General features: G+C 46.6%; 1 protein-coding gene and 1 long non-coding RNA gene across 2 annotated transcripts; one reads left to right on the forward strand and one right to left on the reverse strand.

Annotated features, from left to right (window-relative positions):
* The first annotated feature begins 1,636 nt into the window (after positions 1–1,636).
* Positions 1,637–10,875, forward strand: sfrp1a (secreted frizzled-related protein 1a). Its single transcript, XM_057034100.1, has 4 exons — positions 1,637–1,741; positions 1,836–2,552; positions 5,301–5,381; positions 9,830–10,875. The coding sequence occupies exons 2-4, from the start codon at positions 2,033–2,035 to the stop codon at positions 10,150–10,152; spliced, it is 924 nt and encodes a 307-aa protein (XP_056890080.1). The 5' UTR covers positions 1,637–1,741; positions 1,836–2,032; the 3' UTR covers positions 10,153–10,875.
* LOC130526437 (uncharacterized) lies at positions 8,731–12,524 on the reverse strand. Its single transcript, XR_008950743.1, has 3 exons — positions 12,266–12,524; positions 11,701–11,876; positions 8,731–9,638 (listed from the first exon to the last, which is right to left on the reverse strand). It is a non-coding gene; the product is annotated as an uncharacterized LOC130526437 (long non-coding RNA).
* Positions 12,525–12,852: the final 328 nt, after the last annotated feature.

A 12,852-nucleotide genomic window follows, 5' to 3' on the forward strand; every position in this document is an offset into this window, starting at 1 on the left:
TCTACTTTTGTTTTCCGCATGAAGAGTGGAGTCGGACCTCCCTGACCGGCTGAGGTTTTGGCTCGCCGTCACCGCACTGGTGGTTTCTCAGCAGGCCCATCAGTGTGACAAGACGGTTCCTGGTTGGTCTGAGCAGAGCCAGGTCTGGTCTGCAGATAGGAGGCAGAAACCCCCTCCCGGCTCCTGAAGGTGAGGTTTGCTTTAGCAACTGCGGAGCACAAACTGTTGCTGGATGAAGCGTCTCGTAAAGTGGTTGTTATGGGAGCCTCATTAAACCTTCACCGCTGAGCCTCCGAACTGCTCTGCAGTCCCTGATGGCCTCTCTGACGCTCATCACCAGTTTGTCTGCACACATCCCAGTTAATGGACTGGTTACGTGTCGACTGTTGCCTTTTACGCAGACTGGATGCTGCATTTGATTACACCTCAAACTGATTTACAGCTGCTCGCTGACACGCTGCCATTTCTGCAGCCAACAGAATTACAGTCAACTTGTACTGGTGGTGCCTCCATCCCTCCCTCCCCACTCCATCCATCCCCCCCTCCATTCCTTCCTCCCCCATCCATCCCTCTCTCGTCCTCCCTCCCTCTGTCTCCATCCCCCCCCCCCCCCCCCCCGGCTGCAGCATGTCTCCAGGTGATGTGAGCCTCACAGGCAGCTGTAGAACACACTGATTTAATAAAGACGTTCTGACTCTGAGAGGTCTGTTTGCTGCAGCCACACTTAAAATCAAATTAGCTGCTTTGTTGCTTTGCGAGGGCTGTTACCAACACAATGGGATGCAAATAAAGCTGATTTTAAATGGAGGCTTTCACAGCTGCGGCCTCAGCCAGGAGGAGATGAGCAGCTAATTGACTTTAGCCCACAGAGTGTAATTAGTTCAGATAAAGGGCCACTTCCTGATATTTGCACATCCAGCCAGCACAAACAGAGCTGCATGACATCAGCCGCGCCCATGCTTGATAAGATAAGGCTCCACAAGACAAATGTTTACTCTCAGAAATAACTTGGTACGAGCCTTTGACACGAGTATGATGAGTGTGGAGTCAGAAACAGTTCAGGCAGAAACATGACGCCCGTCCAGAACATTTCATCCCTCTTCTTCATGAATCATATAATCACTAAATCCACCTTGTTCAAATCATTGTTGACGCTCAGCTTGACACTTTTTTATAGTACAACTTACTATTAATAAATCAAAGAATAATGAAAAATCAGAGTGACATTTAAGCAGAAAAATGCCCTCAGGAACTTAACTGTCAACATAAAAAAGAGCAGATTTTACTCCTTTTTAATCTTCTTAGAATGTTTTCATCGATGTTTTAATTGTCTTCCATGTCTTTCTTTAGGCGAGAACATATTTGGATTTTTAATGGAATATGCTGAATTTTATATTTGGCTGTTTGAGAGGATTTTATTTTATTGTTTTTAATGGATTTTTCAAAGAAAGGAAACGGTTGAAATGATTAGACTTTTACACAGTACATCACTTTGAGTTTAAAGGTTCAGATGTCAGAGCTGATAAGGAAGAAAAGATGTGAAGACTAAATCATTAATGCATTGTTTATTCATGGGAGGCTCGACCATGGGTTACATTTGGATTAGATTAAGTTTTCCTCACTTAACTGAAGGGACGGTGGAGTCCGATCACGGCTCCGTCTGCTCTCTGCCATCATTCGCTGTTGGGGTGGGGGTGAGCGGAGGGGCTGGGTCGGCTCCTGGAGAGCTTTTACTCACCGCGTAATTAAGCTTTTTGACTGACAGCGCAGTGCCAAAAGGCACAGACGCGCTCCGATTGGCCTGCGCGCACTTTACAATCTGCTCTTGTTCGCAGCGCTTCGCCTCCCCAAAGCTTCAGAGGAGCCAGACGCAGCAGCGCACTGAGCCCAGAGAGGAGTCTGCCGTGGTCCGGACCCACAAGCACAAACAAGCAGGTTTGACGCGCGGCTGCGGATCTCACTTTCTCCTGACTTCGGGACTTTATTCATGCGCTGAGCCGCGTTCTGAATCTCACTGCTGCACACAGGAAACATGAGCCCGCTCTCTGAGTCCTTCTGGGGGGTGATCCAGCTCGCCTTCGCGGTGGCGCTCACGTCCCCCTGCAGAGCCTCGGAGTACGAGTACTTCTGGAAGTTAGACGCCTACAACGGAGGGCGCAGCTACGGCAAGCCTCCCCAGTGCGTGGACATCCCCACCGACCTGCGGCTCTGCCACAACGTGGGTTACAACCAGATGCTTCTGCCCAACCTGCTGGAGCACGAAACCATGGCAGAGGTGAAGCAGCAGGCCAGCAGCTGGGTGCCTCTGGTGCACAAGAACTGCCACCCCGGCACGCAGGTCTTCCTGTGCTCGCTCTTCGCGCCCGTGTGTTTGGAGCGGCCCATCTATCCGTGCCGCTGGCTGTGCGAGGCCGTGCGTGACGGCTGCATCCCCATCATGGAGGCGTTCGGCTTCCCGTGGCCGGAGATGCTCACATGCGACAAGTTTCCGCAGGACGACGTCTGCATCGCCATGTCGCAGCCCAACGCGACCGAGGCCACCATACCCACAGGTACTCCACGCGCGTGTTTGCATGTTTCAAAACCCCGAACAGACGTGAACGTGCGTACAGGTTCAGGCAGTGTTGTCTAATTTGTGTGTTAACTGTTCTCTAAACGCAGAGAGGTTTCGGTGGGTTGCAGATTCTGGTTCCGTAGCTCGTTTCATTCCAGAGGAAAACATCTGAAAATATCCAGGAAATTATCTCCATCCAACTGTGTTAAAAAACTATTGGCGTGTTTTAGAACAGATCTGGATCTTCCATATTTTTTAAGGATCCAGGTCAGAACCAGAATTGAATACGTCCCTGAGTCAAACCCAAACAGTTTCCATTCACGGGGGATTTAGGTGCGTTAGTAACACACAAACCCGCTGGGAACACTGGGACCAGTAAAGTGTTTCAGCTCCTTCATATTTATTTCTCTGGTTGATCCAGGCTCGGAGACCCGGTGAATCCAGAACTCCATAAAATTACAACCAGGTGTTATTTTAGGAGGCCGTTAAAACCCCAAACAGACATAAAAATCCTGCTGAAACCATCTCTTCACACGTTGAAGCAGCAGAGACAGAAGCGCTTTCCCAGAACTTGCCTGAAGTTCTAGGGTCTAGTCTAGGGTCCTAGACTTTTCCGAGATTCTTGGAGACGGTTTCACTTGCCAGCATCCAGAAGATCCTTTTGTCGCCGTGTCCGAGCCTGTCAGAGCCATATGGGACCAACTGTGAGCCCACAAACACAAACAGACGCCGCGTCAAAGTCGACACCGAAGCAATTTTACAGCAACGTCGTTTCAGGGGTGGACGGCGGTTTACACACACACACACACACACACACACACACACACACACACACACACACACACACACACACACACACACACACACAGTGCCTGTGTGTACCTGTGTGTGTCAGAATGGCCTGTGACCTCCCAGTATGGGGTCAGCTTCCTCTTCTCGTTCAGCTCCTCTTGCTCAACATCGACTCAAAGTGATTGGCACGATATCAAAAGCACTCCAACAGATGGTAGTCATTTATTAAAGAACGGTAGGACAACGTCCAGCAGAGGACGCCGCCTCCATTTTGCTCGTCTATCATCGATCTTTAACACAGAACGCATAGATTCTGTAGATTTACCCGGAAACAAGGATGAGGCCAGTGTGAACACTGCACCGCCCGCCAAACACACTGGGAGACACATATTAAACACGCCTGGATGTAGAGCGACACCTATTTCACTCACGGTGGATCCAAACGTGAACTGGTTGTACTGGGACGGAGAGGGTAAATTAACTTTTTGAAAATGTAATTGTTATTGAAATGACATCCGAAGACTTTTCGACTTTAATGTGGTTCTAATGTAGAAAAACACTTGAGATCAGCACTGATGCATTCAGCGTCCTCAACATGATGTTGGAGTGGGTGGGGCTTATGCCAGCAGAGGGAAAGTACAACCACCACATTCACTTCAGCCATTAAATGGAGGAATTTCCATCATCACATCATCAGGTTATATTTCACTCTTCAGCCATAAATATGCCACCTGAACACTTTTCTGCTGAGCAACGGCGACCATAAAGAGGGGACTGGGGGGGCTTCTTTACAGCAATCACAGCACTCACTGTATACACTGGGAAGCTGCCCAGTCTGTGTGTATTTGGGGGGCTCTGTTGCTGACTGACAGGGCAGTATGGGCCAGGGTCTTTTTTCTCTGTCAAAGGCTCCTCTCTCTATATAGAGGGGGACCACACAAAGCCGCCCCCTCTCCAGACGTCACCTGCCATCGTTCATCGTGCCTGCTGGCGGTAGATTAGCCTCAGACAGACTTCCTGTGGTCTGTTCTCTAATATTTGGCTTTTATTGATAAATCTGTGTTGAACTCCAGCGTTTTGGTAATAACCTCAGGATACGTGAGACGTTTCTGTGTTTTCAACCACGTCAGTCACAGAAATCGACTAAAATGTCGGCGGGACTGAATCTCAAACAGCCGACTGGCTGAACTCAGGCAAGCCATGATTGAGTCCCAGGCGAGTCGGGCTAAAACGGGCAAACGGGACCCTGTGACTTTATAAACAGTGCCTGTTTTCACAAGCTCTTCACACCTGCACGCCACTTTCACAAGCCTTCGCCAAACACATGTAATGGACAACTGGCGGCCGAGGGGAAACTATTTATTTTTCCCTCTGCGCTCCCCCGTCGGCTCAAACCATTCAGGCCCAACAGCACAAAAGATGAAACAACTCCAAAACCTCCATCTCTATTCCCAACAGCGGGTGAAATGAGCAGCATTTATAATCTAAGATAAAGCAGCAGAACATGGTTCCGTCATGGTTGGGATTTTGGTTCTTGGTCAGTGTCGTCCTGCAGGGCCGCAGCTCAGACGGAGGATGAGAGTTTACTGCAGCTCACTTACAGCCGGCTATAAAAGCTGAAGACATTCCTCACCGAGGTCAGGTCACCGGAGCGTACGAGCCCGGGAGACGGCGGGCCACTGACACTGAGCTCAGATAGAATCTCTGTGTGGGCGGGGCTTGTGCTTGCAGGATAAATTGGTTAGAACTGGAAAGTTGAAGTAGTTTTTCATTCTTTTTAAAGAATCTCTGCTTCATTTCAAATGAGAAATGACCGTCGGCTCATTTAACCACGTCCCAGAGGGCGTAAGTAATGCCGACATGAAGCCGCACCGTGATTCATCGCAGGCACTGTTGCAACTTGCGCTACATGTTTTGACTCCCGCCTGATTTCGGAACCTTCTCTCGTCCGCAGGTTACTCTCCCATCTGCCCTCCCTGTGACAACGAGATGAAAACAGACGTAATGCTGGAGCACATGTGTGCTAGCGAGTTTGGTAAGAACTCCACACCGACACCAGATTTAGCTACCAAAAACACAGAAACACCTTTTGATAAAAGCCTGGGAACTTAGTGGTTCTCATCAGTGATCAGAGGAACCTTAGTTTTATCAGGACAGAACTGGAGGGCAAAAGATTATTTGTTATGCTTTGCAAATATTGCCAAAGGCTAGCATCATGAAGCTGTATCATCTGCTAAGAAATGTCATCAAAGAAAGACTGAAGCAGGCCGCATCAGACGGAACTAAAATTATTGTGGCCCCAAAGTCGATCTCTGAGGGATCCCACATATATAGATAACCTTATGTATTAATATGGATGTTTATGAGAAATATTTGACAAGCAAATGTGAATGAAATAATTTCAGCGACTCTCGGGAGATGCTACGCTGGCAGCTAGTAATCTTTGATGAGCTGTTTATCCAGAAAAGCATCAGCAGACAGAGCACAGTGGCTTAAAGAGAAACGAGCTTTTCTGCTTGTTCTTTAATAATAATCTAAACAGAGTTGCAATAAAAAATGTAATGAAAACTGAAGCTTTAATCTCTTTGGAAAGAACTTTTAAACTAACCAAAATAACCAGATAACATCAAAATGTAAAATATTCCAGATTAAACAATTTTTCCTCAGAGAATGTTTGGAACATTTCCTTCATTATAAAAAAAAAGACGATGCGCCCCATCTCTTCAGGATTTGCACGCACTTATGATAAAAGCTGATGCAAAAACAACCCGCTGGAGTCAGATGCGGTTGTGAGGATTTCCAGGATTTACATTTGGATGATGTATGGCTGATGTTAAAGGATTTTTATGTTCGCTCCGGCTCGACTTCCAGACTGGACATTAAAAACAGACGGTCTTCCGAACTCTGAGGTTTTAGGTTACATTTGTTTAACTGATTTCCCTGTTGTTTATTCTGCGGTGGCGAGGGTTTTTTCCTCAGTCTGTGTCCTGGAGAGCAGAGTAGCTCGTTATTACGTCGTTTCATCTCAGATGAAGACGGATGTTGTTTTGCTTGCTTGTCAAAAACTCCCTGAATGAGCTGACATGTGGGGACAAACAGGCAGATTTAGATAAAATGCTGTTTTAATGGGGCCCGAGGAGCCGAGCTCCCGTAGAGAAGCAACTACGGTGGTTTCAGAGAGGCGGAGAGGCAGCGCACAAGCTAACGACAGATAGCGTCATTGCTACTTAAGATTCATGGCAAAACATAGAGGGATAATCAGCAAGTAGTTCATTTATTCTGCCTTTTTCCCTTAAAAATTTCTAAAAAAAAAAAAAAAAAGAAAAAAAAAAAAAAGAAAATAATTCAAAACACTGGTGAATACCTTTTTTGTAAAAACAGGTTCTGGAATTCTGACTTTGCTTCAGGATCCTGAGTCAAGAGTGAAGAAACACCAGTGAAACGTTTAGCAGTGAGGCCTTCAAAGGCCCAAAAGGCTGAACGGGAGGAATGAAGCAACTTCTTCCAAATCTGTGTGAATCAATCCTGACGATCGTGTAAAACATCTGACCTCTGGTAGCCAGTTAGCATTTTTGTCCGTGAAAACAAACCAGACTTACTGGAAGTCTGCTCTCCGTTAAATAATTGAGTACTTTTGGCGCCTGTTTAATTGTTTCCCAACAGTCGTCCACGAGCTGTTGTGTGTTTGACGTGTGTTTTTCCTGAGAAAAGCAGTGAAAGGACAGATTTGGATCGCTGCGAGGAAATATTCCTGCAGTAGATTTAACCAGAGCAGAGAATTTCTGTATTGATTATTCCACTGACAGAACTTCCTACCTGTCAGAACGGATCAGGTCAAAGGTCGCTGTAGTGTGGAAATTGAGAGTTCCATCAACACTCACAGCGCGATTTCTGCATGAATGAATCACCAAAAGACAGATCAGATATCAAATTCATCAACTCTTCATAGGCGAGCAACATTTCCTGAAAAACAAACCAGAATCGCTCTGATATAAAAGTTACACTCGGTCATAAATGACATTTTTTCCAATTCCTTCCATTTATCCACTAACAGATTTACAGCTCATGCTCTCAACACTTTCTTCCCGCTGTGATTTATCTCCTTGTTTACGGTTTTTACGGTTCCTCATTCTCCCAAAAAACTCCAGCAGCCTTCAATTAAGGCGCAGCGCCCTCTGACGGCTGGCTTTGTTCTCGCCATGGATTTGCTGCCTGCCTCTGCTGGTGTGCTGAACGGTCTGCCGCTCCTGCTGAGAGTCGGACGGGCCTCTGTTGTGATGGGGCACCCCTGGGACCCGCCTGTAAGGTTTACGGCACTCAGGGAGCCGTTAACCCGCCGAGGATATGGGGTAAAGGGTCAGGAGCCGCAGCAGATAATAGCTCCTTTTCTACAAACACCAAGATACCTTATTTAAATCCATTTTTCTAAATTCAAATTATCACATAAATCAGGGAAATTATAGAGATGATGTTTGGAGGAAAGCTCAAACAGTAAATGATAAAGTGCAGAAGTAAAAAAGGATTTTTTTTATTTAAAAGGGCAAAAGGATGCCAGAATTATTGAGCAACTTTAGCTAGAAGCTATGGTTTTCTGGCAGCTTCAGACCAACTGTTTTCTGAAACAATAGCTTTGTTTTGATCACACTGGAGCGGAAACAATGGCAGCTCAGAGCCCACGTTTGCTCACAGTCACAGTCGGCTTTATTGGCCAAAGATGTGCAACGGCTCAGAGGAATCTCTGGGTTTCAATTGCTATCAATGCGGGATAGAGGCGCAGCTAAGAGCAGGAACAGCAGCTGAATTCTCTTATGCATAATTAGGACCATCCTGGTGTAGAGCAGCTACTGGATGGATGTTCAACGTTAAAGGGAAAAGGTTAAAAGCCTCCGCTGCACATCGTCACGCCGGGAGTTTGGTTGTTTCTGAGTGTGATGTAAAATGAAACCAGTTTATTTTCATGCCATGAAAAGAGCACCATTTTTCTGCGTTGGCCTTGTAGCTAACTGCTAGTTTTCGGGGCCTGAGGACAGCTATCACCCATGGTTCCCTGTTTGGCTATAGCTGTAAACAATGTGTGATTATCAGCATACAGGATCAAATCAAATCTTGCTGATGGCCGGCTGGGTAGAGAGAGAGGAGAAGGGGGAGGACAGGTAGAGGAGAGAGTAGGTAGGAGTAGGAGTAGGTAGGAGAGGAGAGGAGAGGAGAGGAGAGGAGAGGAGAGGAGAGGAGAGGAGAGGAGAGGAGAGGAGAGGAGAGGACGGGTACACATACAAAAATACACTATATTGAGCAAGCCGCCGGCCCAGTGGGTCAGCGGGGCCAGAGGATCACACATCCAGAATCACTGCAGTATTTTAAATAAACACATATTGAGGTTTCAATAACAGCTAACATTTATTCAATTCGATTCAGAAAAAAGACAATCTTTCGAAAAATAAAGACTCGAATGGCCGACAATGTTGCTGTCACTGCCTCAAAAATGCTCCCACAACACAGAGCCCAGTTCAGCTTTTTATTTTTTGGGGGGTTTTCTGACATGTGACAGGGTGAATTTAACTGGTTTGCAAAGGTGTTTGGCCAACTGGTTTAATAAGCTAACACCCGAATGACCTGACTGTAGCTTCTGACTGATGACCAGGTTAACAGTCAAACAACTCCAGGAGCAAAGAAAGTTCACAGCCTCTGTGGATTAAGCAGGATGGAGGATTTCTGGAGATCAAGTCTTTCAGGGGTGGCCCAGACCTTCTCTTTCATGGCCCAGAACTTCTCTTTCATGACTCAGTAATTATGAATGCTGTCCGTTTGGATTTGACTGAACACTAAGCCTCCACACAGCAACCGTTTAAGAGACTGGAGCTGGAGGATAAAGGCCTTAATCCCAACCATGTGCACGCTGATACTGGGAAAAGAACACTTGAATTAACAATGTGAGACTTTTCTCACAGCTCAGAGGAAGAGCTGTGAGTTTTGGAGGTTTCTGAAAGCATCAGGTGTTGGTCTTCATCTCTAAAACAGTAGAAAAGCATACAGAGGTCAGAGTTTGATCAGCCTGAAGTGAGAAAGGACTCAGCGCTTGAAGTCACAGGACTCATCTCCGACACGGCTCAGTGATTAAATACGACATCAGCTCGGCGTGTTTGGATCAGAATGGCACTGGTTACTCGCTTCCCTCGTTACCGTGTCACAAGGTCGAGCGAGTGGCGACAACAGGAGGCTGTAATGTCTGCAGATGTATGGATGTTTGACCACCAACGATCACCAAAATCCCACCGCACACGTAGAGAAAGACCTGAAAAGGCAGAAAGAGAGAAGCCAGATGCAAAAAAAATTCTCTTTAAATAATAAAACCTATTCTTTCTTTGCCTCTGAAATCTGAATGTATGTCTTTTTCTCACAATAAGAAGAACGTGAGACCAAAGCTTTGCTTAGCAACTTCTGTGCGTCCATGCTTAAATAACAGCTTATTATTTCCACCAACAGCCTTCAAGACCAAGATAAAGGAGGTGAAACGAGAAAACATGGACCGCAAAGTGATTTTGCACAAGAGGAAGAAGATGCTGAAATCTGGGAACCTGAAGAAGAAGGACATTAAGTCGCTGGTGCTGTACCTGAAGAACGGTGCCGACTGCCCCTGCCAGCAGCTCGACAACCTGGGGAACCAGTATCTGATCATGGGCCGTAAGGTGGACAAGCAGTACCTCCTCACGGGGATCCACAAGTGGGACAAGTCCAGCAAAGAGTTCAAAAAGGCCATCAAGAAACTCAAGACCTACAAATGCCCCGCCTTCGAGAATGTCTTCTAATAACTTGTCCCTCCCACACATCTATTGGTCGCATCTCATCCTACGTATGAACTTGCACATGCAATAAAATCCCAAACTTTGCTTTTTTTTTGTTCTCTCTATGTATCTATACGTCTTTGTTTATTGACAGGTATACCTAAGTTGTAGTTGAGCGTGGCGAGTGACGGCGCCACAGATGGTCGGGGTGGTAAAAGCTCCCCAACGCTGAAAAACATTCACGTGGAAAGTTGCTGTGCTCGGTGGACTTTGGAGATTTTTGGACACGTTTCTGAGAGTTAGATCTGAAGATCACCGGCCCTCAGGCTGCTGTGGATCTGCTCATCTATCTCCTGTGCTCTTAAAAATCTCTTTCACACCATCAGAAATGGTAGCAGTGATTGAATTGGCAGGAATTTGGAGCAGCTCTACCTACAATGGAGCTAAAGGAAGTGCAGGAGAGACACCTGACCGTGTCCTTCATCCCGCCGATGTGGTTTGGTTTTTTGTTACTTGAAAAAGCAATAGGTGACAGCCAGTTAGCGTCGGCATCTTTGAGTTGTCGCCCGTGTCTGGAGGTCCAGGCTAACTGCAGTGATCATGGAAACTGTGTGACTTTGTTCTGGTTTGTTTGGCTCAAATGTTGCCGGTCTGTTTCAGCACTATTTTGTCTTAGATTTGAATGTCGGTGTGCATTGCTGCCTATAACATGTACATACAAATTTTACATAAATATGGAAAACTGAATTGTGTCCTGTGCTTTTTCAAATTATTATTATTTTAGTGGATTTAAGGTTAAACTAGCGTTTCGTTCCAACAACAACTCCACGATGGATTGCTATGAAATATGTTGCAAGCACATTTGGCTTCACATTTTACAATAATTACGTTTCCTCTTGTCTAATCATCAAGTCCAGGTCTGGATTTATGACAAAACACTCAAAGCTGAAGCCTTTCTGTCAGCGGCTCTTACAGTATTTTAAGATCGTCATTAATTTTCATTAATTCATGAGCACGAATCCATCTGACTCCTGAGGAAAAGGCTTCCCGTTCAGGGAGGTGTTAACATGTTGATGTAAGCATTGGCCTAGCTAAACCAGCTTAAGGGCCTGATCTCAGGATGTACTCAGACCTCTTGCTCTACACTGGGCCTGCGTAGAGTTCCTGATCCTGCTGCCCCGAGCAGAGTGTGCACATTTCTCCAAATCTTCCTCTTCACATTGATACAACCATGGCAACAGAGCTGATTGGGCACAACCCAATTTTCCATCCAACCTTAGTCTGTCCTTTACTCCCTGTCCACACAAATAGGCAGGAGTGGGGGTCGACCTCAGAACCTTTCTCCTCTGAGGCATCAATGATAAACCCTGCAGGTCTGGGCTCACTCCGGTGAGCTAAAGCCATGAATATGTTGTATTATCAGGTGATGAAGGATGTACGGGAGGTAACGGTGGTCCTGGTTCAGTGCAGGACCACTCAGCTGGCTCCTGAATGTGTGAGCTTCTTTGTTGGTGATACTCTATATTCAGAAAGGGTGGCGGCTCTGAACCACCACTGTAAAATGATTGGTACCATAATTGCAGAATAAAATCCAGCCGCGGAACGTGATCTCCGGGTCAACCTCCATCAGACTGGTGAAGCAGACACCTGCACACCCACCCGCGCTCCAGTTTCATCAGCCTGGGCAGTGAATGGAATGGCCAGTCCCTCTGGGAGAGCGGCCAAGTTCCAGAGTCTGAAACAAGCCCCTGTGAAAAGCCGAACATTATACTTTAATGCCTGGATTCAGCGCCGTCCTGCTCCCGACTTTAGCCAGCTTATTATCCACAAACTGGAGGTGTGCCAGGAAAATAATTGGTGGAGGAGGTCCAGTTTGCACATTTTCTCAGTTGGACCTGTAACCTTTTGTCTCTTCAATTTTGTAAATGTGCAGAAGTCGAGTCCCAGGATTATTTGTGATTCTGCAAGGCCAGGTCATCAGGAGCAGCTTAGAGATCAGAACTTTTTCCTACAGACACCCGTGCTGTGGAAAGGCCAACGATTAGTGTGAAGGAACCTCACGTGTCGGGATGTAAGCACTCCTGCTTGAGGTCTTAGTTTTATTCTATCAAAGATCTGCAGTGTGTATCAAGCCTACCTTCAGCCCTCTGAAATCTTGTGGAAAAGCATCAATAGTCCAGTTCTTTCCTGTTCCGTCTAGCTACAGTGTCTTCAGAGGCCGGTAGAAGCACAAGCTGACCTAGATGGTGAGTTCTTGGTCCAGTTTTGTTCCTACGCGGAACCTAATAGAAGGTGTTCAGAGCTGAAGGAAGCGATGGCGTCGAAGTTGCAGCTCTGATTCAGGCCTGATACCAGTCAACCAGCGTCCTGTCCCATTTTAAGGACAGTCTGTTCCAGTTGGCATCTTCCAGCTGAAGCCACACTGGCCAAACCGGACCAAGCCGGTTCTTTCAAAAGAGCGTGCCCGTACTTTCTTTGGAAGACTAATGTAGCCGAAGCAGATTAATAGACTTTGAATGGACCTGCACACGTCTCTTATGGAAATGTGGCCGGGGGGTTCTGGGGTGTCTTTCTGCTTCAGTCTGTTCTTGTTTCTGTATGTTAGTTGTGATATAGACGAGCACACCGAGGGTCTCCTCAACAACCGCTACATGCTCGGAGCCTCGACCGATTCAGAATCACGCAAATATGCAGGAATGCAAACCTGGCAGCCGCGACGCAAGA

The sequence above is a fragment of the Takifugu flavidus genome, chromosome 5, assembly GCF_003711565.1.
Source record: "Takifugu flavidus isolate HTHZ2018 chromosome 5, ASM371156v2, whole genome shotgun sequence".
NCBI lineage: Eukaryota > Metazoa > Chordata > Actinopteri > Tetraodontiformes > Tetraodontidae > Takifugu > Takifugu flavidus.